Genomic DNA, 17,339 nt, shown 5'->3' on the forward strand with positions numbered 1-17,339 from the left:
CACCAGCTCCCTGAACCTCTGGAATATTACGTGGTAAGGTAAGAACCTTGGGTCCAGACCTCATGTCAGCACAGTGTCTTACCCTCATACCATCTCTATGATTTGTATTCGTTCCATGCTCTTTTGTCACTTTTCTGGGTTTGTGGGGGTTGCAAAGTGCTTATGTGGTATAAAACTCCAGAAGCAACAATGATAGAAATACTTAAGGCTGCAAAGGTACATTGACTTCAAGAAAAAATAGCTATCCTGGGGAAATGACCAATCTGTAACGTAAAACATGTGAACTGCTTTGAAAATTTGCAATGAACGCAACATGTTGAAATGTACAGTTAAGCTGATTGGCAATTGAGTAGCTCACAGCAGCTCACTGCTCATTGTTTGGCAACTGCTCAAAAACAGGAATGGTTAATTATATTATTTAGGCACATTGACAACATACATTGATTATTTCCAGTTCCACTTTTCTTTTTTCATTACTTAGATCACTGTGGCTTTAAATCCCACTCTGTAGCGGACAGCGCCCAGATGATAAGTTGCCAGTCAAAGCCAGCTTAGGCCTTGCAGAGCACCAAGTGAGGGCAAGCTAACTCAGAGATGGGAGGAAGAGAAAGTAGCAGAGATGCACCTTCAGAACTTCTTCAGAACACCCTGTTTCCTGCCTCCAACATAGTAATGCAGAGGTAGTGGATATTGCTAGCAGCAGACAGAGCTGTGTTGCCATGAAGGATTGAAACAAAGAACAAAATAAGAATGCACAGGCTGATCAACCAAGTGAGGAGTGCACCACTGTGAAAGGCAGAAGCCCCCACACATCAAAGACGTGGCCTGATTCGACTTTAGCAACGAGAAATTTCATTAAAACAACTGTATGATTTTGAATAGTTCTACATATTCTACCTGCCACTTATCCAATGTCCTTCCACTGAATCCATTCCACATGGGTAAAAGCAAAATACTGCGGATGCTGGGAATCTGAAATAAAAACAGAAAATGCTGGAAAAACTCAGCAGGTCTGCCAGCATCTGTGGAGAGAGAAACAGAGTTAACGTTTCAAGTATGGCTCTGAAGAAGAGTCATATGGACTCGAAATTTTAACTCTGTTTCCCTTCACAGATGCTGGCAGACCTGCTGAGTTTTTCCAACATTTTCTGTTTTTATTCCATTCCAAATGACAATTGTTCTGTCATTGTAGAGTTAATTTTCCTCTAAAACTTTTGCTAATAAACATGCTTCCCTTTCTGGGGAAGGATTTGGCATTCTATGATGCCATTCAACAAATGAGCAGAATCAAAACAGATACAGTGGGATAACTAACTTCTGGGTCATTTTTCTTACTCGTGTTCAAAAATCTGACCATTGGCATAATCGTAGGTGACCAGTAATTCTAGACTGAACTACACAAATTGGACTACTGAGACCTTGTAGACGACTGGATGACCGAGATCTTGCAGAAGAGCTCTGGTAGGCTGAGAAATCAAATGAGCTCTCCAAATGTCTTTGTAGAGAAATCACATTCAGGCGGTCCCAGGTATAATATCCAGTCAGTGTTGAATAAGCTGATCTCAAAGCAGGGCAGCAGCTGAAGGGTTCCCATCATTGATCTGATCTCCACTTGGCCGGGGAGAGGGGCAGAATAAAGCTATGGTGCTCAGTCCCAACTGTGGGCCTGCTGGAATGTGCATGTGCTTATGGACATCTGGTGAGGACAGGATTCAATGGCCTTCATGGCAAAATGTCCATATAGGTTCACAGATAAATAATGGACTATTTGGACGATAAAATAAGTGGTTATTAGTACTTGTAGAACTTGTATCTGAGTGAGAGTCAGCATCCTCAGGAGTAGAAAGCTGAGAAGAAAGCTGGAGGTACATTGAATGCTAATTAAGCAATGATATACATCTACCATCTGTATATAGTGCATTAAAAATGACATGTCTAATGAATCCAGACATTACTTTCCAGATGTCACAGACTGTTAAAGATGCAAAACTATTTTAAAACAAAACAGAAGGAAAGATAGGCATTTCGTCCTGCGTTTCAAAAGTCACAAAAACCTGCAAACTTTCTTCAACAAACTACAATTAAACTCTTACTGACCCCACCCTGAGTAAACTCTGAGACCTCAAAAAGGACACAGTGTCACTTTAGCAGCAGAATAATACACTTTGAATTATAGCTCTTGTTCTTATAGAGCACAGTCAATAGCCCTGTCCTGACAAAAAGTATCATTCAACTTACTGTGAGGAACACCGCAGGAGATTAGCTAGTAAGTGACGAGTGTCAGCTCATTATTTTACAATGGGATATAATTAGACAAAAAAACAGCACAAGAATAAAGGAACTTGGGAAGTCAAGCTAGAAAGCTCTCAAACCGAATATCTCAATAAGAAAATTCACTGCATGACCTGCCATTTAAAAAAGCTAGATGTGCCATTTTGTGTACAGCAGAGAGACAGCATTTCATATGGCACAATAAGTCAGTTTGCACAGGAAGGTTAATGCATACAACAACTCTAACACCTGCGACAATAACCAGCCTAACACTTAATTCGAGAAACAGCTCCCCACCACCCCCCCACCCACCCCTTCCGATCTCCCATCTCTATTGAGGTAGCATGACTGGAAAATGAATTGCAAAAGCTAATTTGAAGTTTGTCAATCAGACAAGTAGAAAGTGGCATCTGCTTAAAAAAAAAATCTTTGAACTTCCATAGTTTACAAGCAGCTCACGAGAGGTACACCTGGGAGCTAACTAAATCTGTTGGTCCTACCAGCTACCCATAAAGAAGTGACTGTCCCTCACGGATCTTCACTGCTGAATTTTTGTGTCGTCGTCCCCCCCCCCACCCCTCCCCCCAACTGATGACTGGGATTGCTTCCTCTCTAAAGAGTAACTTGTATCGTAAAAGTGAATGGGGTGGCTGGCTGGATTAATTATTGATCTGATAGCTATCGTCGACAACTTTCTACCTGCAACACACAAAACTATATTGCTGTGGCTGTAGCCATGATTTACACTACAAGTTATTTGATTTTTAAGCAGCGATGCTTCACAACTAAGGCAGCTGTCCTCCCCCAGCACACACACACACACACACACACACACACACACAAAAATAATCTTTTATTTTCAAGCATTTTGTGGAATCTAGCCTGATATCCATTCCCAGTTGGAAATTACTGTGCAAGGCCCCTGAGCACATGACCTGGAGTACTAATCACAATAGTGGAAGGAAGATAAAAAAAAGATTTTTGGTCACAGTACACTGCTTTTCAAATCAGCAGAGAAGTCCAAGAATGAATAATGAATAATCCAGCAGAATGCAGTCATTTCTGAACTGAAACAGCACTATTGCAAAGGGGGGTTGGGGGAAGAGAAGCAAAAACCAGTCTTGTATTAAACATAGGAACCAAAAATGTAATAAAATGTACTGCGAAGCAATAATGTAGTCCATGCATATGGTTAATCACATTTTAGACTCTCTGCTGCTGTATATAACCTTATGCCAATTCAGTTGTACTTATAGTTTATGGGATGTATCACAATAAACTGTAAAATCCTACAGATGTTGCCTGCAGGATTCTAACAGGATTCCAGTGCACAGTACCAGTTTCTCCAAGCGTCTAGAAAATGCATCCATCCAACTTTTAATGGCTCATATTCGCACGCAAGTTCTACACAAATCAATTTATCATCACGGTAATTCAAGTGATTCCTTGACTTTGTATTGCTGAAGTCCCTTATTTTCTGATGGGTAACATAAATGGTCAATGTGGACCGTAACTTGTTTTCGAACACTATAAACAGTTTTAGTATCAACAATTTAAATCTTTTGAACCAGCACACTAAAGCATTTCAGGATTTCAATGGGTCACAGTTTTGCTTTCCAACCAAGCATAAGTAAGGTAGCAATATTCTGATTGTAGCTTCCATTCCACTAATTGAATTTCTACTTCTTAGCCACAAAATATAAAAACTAACTTTACTAATATTGCGAGGCACAAAGACATTATAGCCAGATCATTAAAAAAACACATTTGCCATTAAGTCTATAGCAGCATCATGGAGACATATCTTACACACACACACACACACACACAAGCACTTTAAAAAACAGCAATCTACTGACCTTCACACTATTAATGTATCAATTTTAATTGCCAGGATTCTGCCTTCACCTTAGCTAGAACAAGCATCTTCTCACTTCTCATTTACCTGGCGCACATAGATTTGGCAGTCTACACAACAGCAGCCCACAGATGAAAACAAACAGTTCCCTCTAAACACTCTCCATTGATCAATTACATACCTCAACAAAAGAGGATGAGGCCTACTAATGCTATTTTTTTTTTTGGTCAGAACACCCAGAATAAGACAGCACCATCACTGCTTGCAGGTACAAGTTAAACTAAGGGAAATATAAAGCCAGATCCTACCTGTTTCTCAGATGCAGACCACATTTTGTTTGTACTTTGTACTGTACCTCTCTATGTTAAAAATAATTCTGCACCTTATTGTCTCTTACTGTGGTTTAATCTAGGTATAGCAGTATCACAAGTCATTTTCAAAGAGGCAGATGGGGTGGGGGAGAATCAAGGAGAAAAAAGAATCAAGGAGACAAAAAGTGTATTAGAAGCAAAATTGGAGAGAAATCAATGCCGTGTAATTAGATTTGATTTTTTTCCTTCACATTTCATTTGGCTGCAGGTTATATATAGAATATCCATACAATGGAGTGTGAGATTGGATTCACTGAGCAGCAGCTTGGTTATGAGACTGTGGGCACCTAACCATGACAATTCCATCATTGCTGTCATTAGGCACAACAAAAGGCAAACTGGCACGGTATAGCGGAGAGAAAAGTTTATTATTTCTGTCGCATAGCACTTCTGACGTGTACCGAGGTGGTTGGCAAAGCAGCTGCAGGAAGCACCTTGGACAGGTATAATATCCTCTCCTTAACGGTGTAAATCTTACTCAGCCTCAGCTTCAGGCTGAGATCCCCCAACTGGAACCAACATGATCACCTGGGAGATAACTTGTACAGCCTTCCCTATAGAGCTGGTAAAAGGTTAATTTTACAAGAACTGTGCTGTGATCATTTGGTCAACAGATAAAAGCATCTTTCAAATATGCTTGACATTGATACTACTATAACCTTGCAAGCATAATAATAGAGTTCTTCAGATAGAAACAATGCGCCCAAGAATGTGCAGTTATATCTTTACTACAATAAACTTAGGATTCATGGAACAATGTAGCTCCTCTGCTTCAGGTGAAATCTGAAATGGACATTATGGACTTTAGTGAGGGACTGGTGTGACTCGAAATGTCCAAATGCACCATAAAATCAAAAGCATCTCCAACCAGCCTGGCGTAGCAACATCTTAAGAGGACACCATAGCAGTGCTTAATAAACGACCGGTCTTTCAATCTCCAGATGTTTAGATCACTGACACTTTAGAATGCCTGAGCTGAAACCAACATCATGAGTGTCTTATTATTTGAGAAATTTTTATTCCCTAACATCTACTCTATATATAATGTATTACTTGATGTGTGGTGGCGAATTCCATAAACTTACCCTTTTCCCAAATATTTCCTCTTTATCTCCTCTCTCTTACAGTAGTGTATGTCACTGCTATGGTCATAAGTAGCCTCTGGTACCTTGCCCAAGCAGTCATTCATCCAGTATCTGCCTAGACAGCAAGTAATTGCAGTGTATGGGGACAGACCCTGTCCTCACCCAATCTCCCCAATATATTCTTTCTATCAGGAGTCACTTATAGCATCCAGGAATGTCGATTCCAATGACCTCATGCCAACAATTGCTGCACTTTCAGAGCCTCTGCAGGAGAACTCAGCTAACCCAGAATACACAGTGCATTTGTCCAGAAAAAATGAACACCCATGAGGTTAAAATTAAACCTCAGTGGGGGTCCAAACAGGCAGCTGTGGATCAACAGGCCAATATAAACCCCACTCAAAGTCAGCGAGGAGGGAAATCAGGCAAGGTGCCCAGAGAACCAATTCTCAGCCACCATTTTGTGTTCAGTTCAATTCACTGACTCCCCAGTCCCCACCTATCTTTTGGTTTTCTTTAAATGAATGAAACATTAATTGCTGCCTCTTAAGGGATTCAATGGTCATTCATCTCACTGCCTGTCTATGGGTGATTGTCAGCACAGAATGGCTAGCCTTTTGGTTTCACGATTATAGTCACTGCACCTCATAAACCATCCACTGTGTGAAAGTGTTCTGAGGCATTCCAACGTGAAAAGGTACAATGTGAAAGGAGGTATTATCGCTAATGGCTCTTTGAGGTCGGGTAATGTCACCATAACTTTAGGTTGTGAGGTCAGGGCTTTGCTGTTCTCACAGAGGCAAGAGTTCATTGTGAATCATCAGCTGTGAAGCTCAGTTAGAATACTGCATTACATCAAATGGAAATACTATTTACATGACGAATATGATCAATCCCCATTTAAAACTCTCAATGGTCTTGTCCCAGGGAGGTTTTGGGAAGGTGAATTGGAAACTCACTCACTGACGCTGGGCTATCTCAACTGGTTCATATTCCACCTGGAACAGACTGCCGGCCTCGCCGAAATCTGACATTCGTTACAGGAGAAAGATGTGGGGTAGGAGGGTCTTCCGGGAGGGTTCCATGGAAGGGAGTGAAATTGGTGGTGGTGGTGGTGGGGTGAGGGACCGGAGCAGGAGAGGTCGAAACTTGCCTTGCGGAGAACTGCCTTACAAACATAACCCATGTAATGACTCCATTCATTTCCATAAACCTTCTCTTTCAAAAGCTAACCAAATATTTGTAGCTTTTTTGGATTTTTATTTCAGATTTCCAACATTTATCCCCCAACTGAATTTAGATGTTCATTAAAGGTTTCCAGGTGAATTCTGCTGTTTGTCTGTGATACAGTGACAAATTTATTCCTTTACGCCCCTAAGCTGCCCATTTATAATACACTCACTTCACCAAAAAGTCAGTGTCCTCGTCACAAACATGAACTATGCAACACTGCTCTAGGCATGCAGCTGGAATTTTAAGGCCCTTCCCAAACCTAATTAATAATTATTGAACATGCTAACAACAATCAACACTAATTAAATACAGAGTGGTTGATGACTGCAGTGCTATCAAGACTGCAAGACAAGAAGATGTGTGACTTCTGTTTTCTATAATTAGTTAACAAAAGGCCTCAGGGCGAATTTGAATCAAACCCAACAATATCTGAATCTGCCATTTGAATGTTCTCTTCCATTGCTCAGATTAATAAAGCATTTGCATGATTTCTTAAAGTATAACTTTTGTCCCCTACAGCTTTTAACAGTAGGGAAGTCAATCCAACAGGACAAATATTGTGTTAGTTCAGATTAACGAGATGCTTTTGTTAAACAAACTATTTTAATACTTAATAGTGAATTCATTTTTGAAAGAAATAAAATTATGATCTGTCTCTCTTAAGTTGCAAAATGCTAATGTTTTCAGAGGCAGTCCTGTTTCTTGAGTTCAGTTTTGCAAAGATTTCTCTTTGTGTTACACTGTCACTTTCACATCGATGCGAAGCAGCTTTGGGTGTGCGTCAATGTAGAAGTGATATTATAACTCGGAAGTTGACCAGCAATCTGACTCCCAAGCACACTGAAATGAGAGATGTGAGATTACCTCCAACAGGTAGTCCCTCAAAAGTTCACACACAATGTAGAATAACTCCAGCTTGGTGTGAAGTTGCATTTTAAAAGTGTCCAGTCAATTGAACCTGCTGGGGGATTTTATAAACTCACCTCCTGATCTTTTGATAGCTCAAGCAAAGTGAACACACTCCTAATATTAAACAGAATCACCATGATCACAATGCAGGGTATCTGAGTAGGGTAGAACGGCACCCGAAAATTCATTGGTTTAAGTTGGCTTGAAGTAAAATATTCCATAGAGAAAAAAACAAAAAAACCGCGGATGCTGGAAATCCAAAACAAAAACAGAATTACCTGGAAAAACTCAGCAGGTCTGGCAGCATCGGCGGAGCTTCTCCGCCGATGCTGCCAGACCTGCTGAGTTTTTCCAGGTAATTCTGTTTTTGTTTTAAAATATTCCATATACTGTCAGGCTACTTGCATCATATTGAGATTTATTTTATTCAAAGTCCACAGATTTTGTTATTGTTCTTGTTTAAACCCATTCATCAGCACAAACTTTATAAATGGTTAATCTAGAGAATGGTAATCAAACTATAGGTTTGAATAATATGAACAGATGAGGATAAGATACCTCCATATCAGCAGAACCAGTAATTCATTATGCTAGGAGACAGGAAAAGGTTAATTCGTTAACAACAAAGATTATACAAATTGGTTAAAAATCCCTAATACCTATTGTATAAATTTCTTAATAGAGGCTATATTTTTTATTATTTAATTACGTAATTCTTCTTTATGAAGCGTAGCTCTTTCACTGGTTTTTAACCTGTATCTTTTGCCTAGCAATGTTGGGGAGACTGAGTGTGGGGAATGAGTTGTAAAAATAATTCCTCTTACTTCACCTTTGAGGAACCCCAGTTGTGCCAATTTTGAAAATATCCCTGACATCTTTGCATAAGTTAAACATTCTCATACAAGTGAACCTCCACCTGTTGTGTCATGCACTGGTCTTCCGTGCATGATGACGTGAAAGATGTTTTAGGGACCTTACCTTAAAACTATAAAAAAATGCCATTAGTGCAGTAAGAGTAAAATAACAGCACATTGATTTTAAACGGTCCGATTATTCACCAGGATTTTTGTAGCACGTGTCCTTGTGCGAGATGTAAAGCAGGATATTCGTGGGCCGATGGAGATGGGGTTCATGGGTGGGCAGGTGCATAATTTTGCGCGGGGTCCGGGGTTTGGTGGCACCATTCCAACGAGAGCCATTTTGGGGAACGCCAGCTCTGGACTAGAATGGTTACTCACCTGAGAGCCAGGCAGCACAGCATCGCCACCTGATGGTGGCATCCTAGCAGCAGACCTCGGGGGGGGCGGGGGGGGGGGGTGCGCAGAACTTTTACGGAGCCCACTCCTCGCCTACTTGGGTACACCGGTGGCCATAGACTGCCCTTGGAATCGGGTTCCCTTCCACAATAGTGACTCAGCAGCTGTCACCATTTTTTTTAGCTGAAGCATTTAAAGATAAGCCCAGCAACTATAGGCCAGTCAGTTTAACTTCGGTGGTGGGGAAGCTTCTAGAAAGGATAATTTGGGACAAAATGAATCGTCACTCGGGCAAATCCAGGTTAATTAAGGAAAGCCAGCATAGATTTGTTAAGGGCAAATCATGTTTAACTAACTTGCTGGGTTTTTTTTGAAGAAGTAACAGAGAGGGTTGATGAAGGTAATGCTGTCAGTGTGGTGTACATGGACTTCCGAAAGGCATTTAAAGTGCTGTACGTCACACCTCTGCGCAAAGTTATAGCTAATGGAATAAAAGGAACAGTAGCAACATGGATACAAAATTGGCTGAGTGACAGGAAACAGTTAATGGATGTTCTTTAGACCAAAGATTTATATTGGAGTTCCCCAGGGGTCGGCGTTGGGATCCCTCCTCATCCTGATTTATATTAATAACCAAGACCTTGCTTTACGGGGCACAATTTCAAAATTTGGGAATGATACAAAACTTGGAAGCTTTGTGAAGTGTGAGGAGGATAGTGTAGAACTTCAAAAGGACATAGACAGGTGAAATGGAGAAACAAATAACAGATGAAAATGAATGCAGAGAAGTGTGAAGTGGTTCACTTTGGTAGGAAGAATGCAGAGAGGATATAAGATAAAGGGTACAATTCTACAGGAGGTACAGGAGCAGAGGGATCTGGGTCTATGTGTGCATAAATTATTGAACGCGGCAGGACCGGTTGAGAGAGCAGTTTATAAAGCGTACAGCATCCTTGTCTTTATTAATAGGGGCATAGAGTACAAAAGCAAGGAACTCATGTTAAACTTGTTCAGATATTGATTCGGCCTCAACTAGAGTATTGGGTCCAGTTCTGGGTGCCACACTTTAGGAAAGATGTGAAGGCTTTGGAAAGAGTGCAGAAAAGATTCACAAGAATGGTCCAGGAATGGGGAAATTCAGCTACATTGGTGGATTGGATACGTTGGGACTGTTTTTCTTGAAGAAAAGGTTGATAGGAAATTTGCTGGAGGTAGTCAAATTCATGAGGGACCTGGACAGAGTAGATCAGGAGAAGCTGTTACCATTGGTGGAGGGGCTGAGAACTAGAGGGCACAGGTTTAAGGTAATTGGCAAATGAAACAATGGCAACATGAGGACAAACTTTTTCACGCAGTGAGTAGAAAGGATCTGGAATGCACTGCCTGCAAGTGTGGTATAGCCACGTTCAATCGAGGCATTCGAGAAGGTATTGGATTATTATCTGTAAAGGAAGAATATGCAGAGCTAAGAGGAGGAGGGGGAGTGGTACTAGATGAATTGATCATTCGGAGAACCAGTGCAGATTGATTGTTAATTTTAAAACTGAGATTGATAGATTTGTGTTAACAAAAGGTATTAAGGGATTTGGGGCAAAGGCAGATATTGGAGATAGGCCACCGAACAGCCATGAGCTCGTTGAATGGCAGAACCTCGTGTGGGCTACTCCCATTCCGATGTTCCCATCAGCAGCTCCACCGAGAGGAATTTTAGCATTTCACACCACCTGAATAGAATTTACAATATACTAATCTTGAACTCTAGAAAGAATCTAGGCCAGGATTTTCTGGCCCCACCCTGGCAGAACCCACTGTGGGGGATGGGGCGAGCCACTCTTGACTTAAGCGGAAGCGGAGGATCCTGCCAGCTGGTGGGACCGGAACATCGTGGCCCCACTTCAAGGTGCAAAATGATAGCTGAATCTGAGCACAAGTTTGCCTTTATGATTTTCTTAACGGCTTGCTCTGTTTTAGCTATGTTGTACCATTTCTTAGCCAATTTCTGTCATGTGAATGGAAAGAAATGGAATCCAGGTTAAAAGTAATGGCGTTTTCACAGAAGTTGCCAACATTTCTTAGTATTCAAAATATCTACAATTTAATATATGTACAATGAAGGTGCATAAACACATCTCACTTCATCGTTACCAATTTGACTCTTGTTTCACACTCCATACTCCACATCTTCAGTGGCCAGTCTTCTCACCACAATGCCTCTGCTCTCTGGCTCTCTTCCAAAAACCATTTCCCTCTGCTCTCTTTCTCTGCTCCTTCAAAAGCCTCTTGTAAATCAATCACTTCAGCTTTCTAATCGACCCTCCCCCTTAACCCTTCTCCAGCATTCTCCTTGCCTTCTTGTAAGGCCTCCCCGATGCATTCCTCTACGCAAGGGTGCTATAAAAATGCAAGTTGCTGAATAAGACAAAGGAACAGACTTTTAAAGTATTTGCAATGTGCATTTTTAATACAACAGTGAGATGTAACAGATTTGCATTTATGATATATTTCCCATCTTAAAAAATGCAAGTGAAACTCCATAATGGTACTTTCAAACCTCAGTAGGGGTCTCTGTGCCAATTTATTACATCTCTCTGCCCTGTGACACTTTTAAGATACAGTTTTTTTTTCCCTCCCCACAGTATATCACAATGATGTGACAAAGTGAGTTAGGTCAGTTTTCTGGCATCATAAAGTTGGATGTGTAAATGAAGAGAGGAGCTGCATACGTTTTGAATATTCCCAACTCATGATGTTCCCTATCTGTTTCAGACATCTCTCCTACAGTACTGTAAAATTTACACGCTCCTTGCCATTTTTAGTGAGTCTGGGGACTTCACCCAATGCCTCCTCAGACTGACATCTGTTGATATGTGACGGCAGTAAAAACTGGCAGAAAGCAGTGTTACAAGCTGAGTAATCTTTATTAGCGAGCACTTTCTAATGACATTCAGGTTTCATTGCCTTTTGGTTGCTGTATTATCTGCCCAATTACTCAACTGTTCTGCTTACTCTGACAAATCCTTCCTCTCTGAAGTTTATAATGCAGTTTTTATTTCCCTTCTCATGGGATATTTTGGCTACTGGTTTGAATGCAGTTTAGCCACAATACCCATTAAAAATGAGCATCCTTATTTATTCTTTCCTTTTCTGCTTTTTCAATGTATTTGCACCCATTTGCCAAAGAGTGTCTGAACGATTCCGAATTTCACAAAACCACAAACAAGTACAAAAAAAAAATTAAGTGACTAACTTTTAAGTATTTAACATTTATTCTGATCTCCTGATGGTTCTGCTGTTATCTCGTATCTAAGCCATTCAAACCAGGAGGTCCAAAGTTCGATTCCCAGTCTGAGCTGATTTTCCTTAGTAGAACAGGATTAGGGATCCACTTGTCTGTGGGCTGATCAAGGAAAGGAGGAATCACAGAATCACACAGTGCAGAAGAGGCCCTTCGGCCCATCGAGTCTGCACCGATACATGAGAAACGCCTGATCTACCTACCTAATCCTATTTACCAGCACTTGGCCCATAGCCTTGAATGTTATGACGTGCCAAGTGCTCATCCACGTACTTTGTAAAGGATGTGAAGTCATCAAGAATCCCCTCCTGAATGCCGTCCAGAGACCCCTCTTGTAATGTGTGTGCACGTGAATGTGAGGTGAGAATATTCACTATCTTGACAAACACATCAAAAACCGTCGCTGTGTTGAGGAACCAGAGTGAGTGGTGCCAGTGAAACGAGCTGACACATCAGCACCTACAGGAGAAAAGGGAAAAGATGCGGGTGTGGGGGAAAATTCTATTTCTTGAAAATCTGATATTGTTAACCCTCGGAGTAAGTTAGATTACAAGAGGTTTACTTGTGCATGTTATGAGCAAGGTAGAAGCTCCCAGTAATGCCCTGATTTAAAGATGAAATAAAAATGTTCAATGTGAGTGACCTCTCACTATTGTAGCATGCATCAGTGTGCATGTGTGTCAATTGTATATCACTTTAAAAGTTGTCAGATATGTAAATGAACTGTGTAGACTTTGAATGTTCCCAGGATGTGCCACAAGCATCTCACCTACAACACTGTATTTTTTACACTCTGAATAGACTTACCCATAGGGAAGTCTTTAAAGTCAGCCATTTTAGAATGACTTGCTAGCGATGAGCTTGAAATCCAGTTCAAGAACCACGAAGTCTAGATCTTAAAATTTCTGAATGAAAAAGTATGGGCACAATAAGCATACATTAATTGCTTAAAGAGATAGTTACAGCGTGTGCTGCATGACAACTTGTGTTTATTATGCAACTTGAAGGCTAACAAGTGCAGAAAATAATGAATTAATTATGCTCACATTGTATAATGTTAGCCTATAGCTTCTTGTCTAGTCTACAGGATGATTCATTTTACAGGTGAGGCTTAATAAAGACAGTGTTTGTAAATAATTCGTCCACAGGAAGTTTAATTCTGACAGACAGCTGCTTCTAGCTGAAACCCACTTATAGTGAATTGCTGTCCGTTCTCATCATTGGATCCTGATAGAAAATCCAATCTGTCAATAGTCTTACCAATCATTGTGATGAACCACAGTAGCCCTCCTTGAGCATTGCTGCTTCAGCTCCCATCCTAATCAATGCCCCAATCAATAGGTAGCAGTCGCTATTGATGACCCTGTCGGATACCTAATTTCCTTTAGATCCAAGTCAGGCCAACAGGGATAGTGCCACACTTGTTGACAAGCACTAAACTCACACTTCAATCTTCAATCCTTCAAGAAAACAAGATAATGTAGGCATCACTGGGAGTCACAAAAAGCAACTGGCGACATCTGTTACTTATAGCACTCAGTTTTATAAAGATAAAGTCATCCTACATAGTCAAAACGAAATTCCCATAAACATGTATCAATATATATTTTTTTCAAAGCTTTAAGCTCTAACCCAAAATCCTGCACTGATCTTTTCATTGCAAGCCACTTCTTTTTAACATATTAAATGTCAAATCTCCACGGAGATAATGTATAAATTATTGTATTTGCGGAAAGCCACCATGTTCGTAATGCATAGCTTTACATTTGCTGAGAAAAATATTCTACATTGTCATCCATAAGGAAGTCATTAATGTCTCAGCTGAGTACACTATAAAAATTCACAGCTGTCACAACATCAAGCACTTCTAAAGTTGAATTGTAAATGACCTGAATGAATAAAATTCCAGCAACATTTTTTATTTAAAATCATCCACAAATAAAATTCCTCAAGTAGGACTGGCATTATCTTTAGTAAGAACACTGTGGGGTTTTTTTTGGAAGTTCCTCCCCCTTCGCCTCCTCCCCCTGGCACCCAAGAGGAGAGTTTACGTGAAAATGAATTACCTTGACAGACGTAAATACACTCCCATCTGTTGCAGCAGTTTTGCTGTTTACAAACCCAAAGGAAATGCAGCACCCGTGTTTAAAGGTCAAGACTTTAACTGCTGCAGAAATCTTACAGCATTCAACACAATATTCTGATTATACTCGACCCCTGCCAAAGTCCAATTCAATTTATACATAGGAACAAGAACTGGTTTTCTTTACCTGCACTGTGAGGTGGATTGGAATTAATTGTATTTTCTCCTCCTTCACTCCTAGATCCAGTGATTTATCAGCCACCTAGTGCCACAAACAACTGTTCATGTCCATGTAGGCCCAGGCAGTCAGCAGGTTAGAGTCCAGTCTAGAGCCATGACAATCAAGCCTGATCCTGTACTTTCCTCAATGTTCAAATGCAACCACATTCTAGCAGGAGCTGCTGAATAACAATCAGAAACATGAATCCTGGTTCATTGTTCCTCCATTTAAGTCCAGGGGTACCAAGGGCACTGCTGCCCCAGTTGAGGTCAATCAGCTCAGCACAAACCAGCAATCTTTCAGTCAAAAATGGAGGAAGACTACTATCTGCACCCCCAAGGTTTTTCATGGCTTTCTAAATATCGTTCAGGGATGCATTGAACAGAAAATCAGAGGATTCCTTTACTGACTCTATGGGACCAATTAGGTACATAATGTTTAAAAACGCATTCCCCTGACTACTCTGTGGGTTTATGTAGTGAGTAGTCACATTTCTCACAGCTCAGGAGTTTCCACATTCAATGCTTGGCATGAGGTGAGTTAGTTGATCTTAGCAATCAGAGGTGACCTTCGTGTGCCTGTTGTGACAGTCACATCGTGCCTGTAAAGATAATTGCGCAGTGGACTCTGTATTTTTTTTAAAAGGAAGGAAGGTTAAATAATGGGCACCATGCCCTCTCAAAATTGCTGCCGGAAAGTCAGGTGACTTCCCTTTGTGGTTTCTGAAACAGACAGAGGACAATGAGCTGGATTTTCACAGAGTCAGGGAGACTCCATGGACCTTTCAAAATGGCAGCCAGGACCGATTCTGGGATTCGCGACCCCATTCCCGGGGCTCCCATTTTCAGGAGTGCCTTTTAAGGGTGTGGGCTGGTTCGGATTGCAGCCCCGCACCCTGCCCTTCCGACCTGGTTGGCTCCATTGCAGGGATGGGTATGACCTTGTCCTCCGCAATTTTCATGCAGTCGAGCCAGCTTGTTAATGAGCTGTGGATCACTGCACCTCAGAGGAGTCATGAACCATAGTATGAATGAGGGAACCTTTTGAAAGGCAAGTTTCCATGCCAAGCTATGCCCCTCCACCCACTCCCCGTGGCCCCTCATTCCCCCCGTGCCCACTCACCCACTATATATTGTATCGAACCAATGAATGAATCTCAAAACTATAGCAAGTTCAGCAGGTAGTAGGGAAGGCAAATGGAATGTTGGCCTTTATGTCAAAGAGAATGGAGTATAAAAATAGGGAAGTCTTGCTAAGGCTATACAAAGCACCAGTTAGAACACACCTAGAGTACTGTGAATAGTTTTGGTCCCTGTATCTAAGGAAAGATATACTGGCATTGGAGGCAGTCCAGAGAAAGTTCACTAGGCATGGAGGGATTTCCTTATGAGGAGAGATTGAGTAGGTTGGGCCTGTACTCATTGGAGTTTAGAAGAATGAGAGGTGACCTTATTGAAAAATATGAGATTCTTAGGGGGCTTGACAGGGTAGATGCTGAGAAGCTGTTTCCCCTTGTGGGAGAGTCTAGGACCAGAGGGCATAATCTCAGAGTAAGGGGTCGCCCATTCAAGACAGAGATGAGGAGGAATTTCTTCTCTCAGAAGGTAGTGAATCTGTGGAATTCTCTACCACAGAGGGCTGTAGAAACTGGGTCATCAAGGCTGAGATAGACAGATTTTTTATCAGCAAGGGAATCAAGGGTTATGGGGAAAAGGCAGGAAAGTGGAGTTGAGGATTATCAGATCAGCTTTTATCTCATTGAATGGTGAAGCAGACCCAATGGGCTGAAAGGCCTACTTCTGCTCCTACATCTTATGGTCTTATGGTGACAGTAGGATGTATTAAAAAAAAGCTTTTTTAAAAAAGTCATTCATTGATTACTTTTCATGTTCTTATTTATAGACCCCTTTGTATTGCAGCTCAATAAAAGTGTCAATCATCCAGAGCCTTTAAAGTATCAAAAGCAGAAACTGCAAGCTCTTGAAAGCTCTTTGTCTTGACAGATCAGAGGGCCAGAGCTGTCATTCAAGCAATATTTTCTTTGTTTTTATTTGCTTCAGTGCTCTAATGGATTCATGGACTCTCAGCCGAGCCTTATTGTGCCTGAAGTGCCATGGGGGGTGGGTGGAAGGGCATAGCTTGGCATGGAGGATATGAGAGGCCATAGGAGTGGGCGGAGGGCATGAGATGGCAAGGATAAGGCATTGGGAGTGAGATGATGTAGAAGGGTGAGGGGTGGAGGGCCTCTTAAACGGCCCACCTCCACAATTGGCAACCACTGTGGCTGCCTCTGAAATTTTTACCAGGTCGTTTGGTCTGAATGCAGCCTGTACCCAATCCCTGGGAATAAAAATCCAGTCTTTGTGGGCACTTCTTCCTAAGGCAAGCGAGCTGAGTCGGGCATTTTCCTGACTCCCACCACCCAACTTGAGGATGAGAACACGGCCCAATATGCCTAGGAGGTTACTTAAAAATGCAAAAAGATGCAAATTGACCACCCTCACAGGCTCAATGGCTGCCAGAACTGTTGGGGCCATGAGGATGAGATATCAAATGTCTTCCAGTGAACTAAACATATCTGATATATTGATGGATTATCAATCATTCCCCCATTGTGTATCGATCACCCCAGCTCCAACCCATTATGTGGACAATGGGAGGCACTGAAACATGCCATCACATGACTGAAACTTGCTGTAGGGGAGGTGAGACTTTATTACTCCTCAAGAGAACCCAGCAAGGTAGTCTGGTCACAAGA

The 17,339-nt window shown here is 41.4% G+C and overlaps 1 protein-coding gene across 3 annotated transcripts in view; it reads right to left on the reverse strand.

Moving 5' to 3' along the window:
* mrm1 (mitochondrial rRNA methyltransferase 1 homolog (S. cerevisiae)) overlaps positions 1 to 17,339 on the reverse strand; it is a 96,712-nt gene that overhangs the window by 28,700 nt on the left and 50,673 nt on the right. The window contains exon 8 of one of the 3 annotated variants that reach the window (XM_041197368.1): positions 13,711 to 13,738. The exons of the other annotated variants lie outside the window; for them this stretch is intronic. Within the exon in view, the coding sequence (XP_041053302.1) occupies positions 13,726 to 13,738 (13 nt within the window). The 3' untranslated portion in view covers positions 13,711 to 13,725. Of the gene's footprint in view, positions 1 to 13,710; positions 13,739 to 17,339 lie in introns of those variants that run through there. 3 annotated transcript variants of the gene reach the window in all.

Source organism: Carcharodon carcharias, chromosome 10 (assembly GCF_017639515.1).
Source record: "Carcharodon carcharias isolate sCarCar2 chromosome 10, sCarCar2.pri, whole genome shotgun sequence".
In the NCBI taxonomy this organism is placed as follows: domain Eukaryota; kingdom Metazoa; phylum Chordata; class Chondrichthyes; order Lamniformes; family Lamnidae; genus Carcharodon; species Carcharodon carcharias.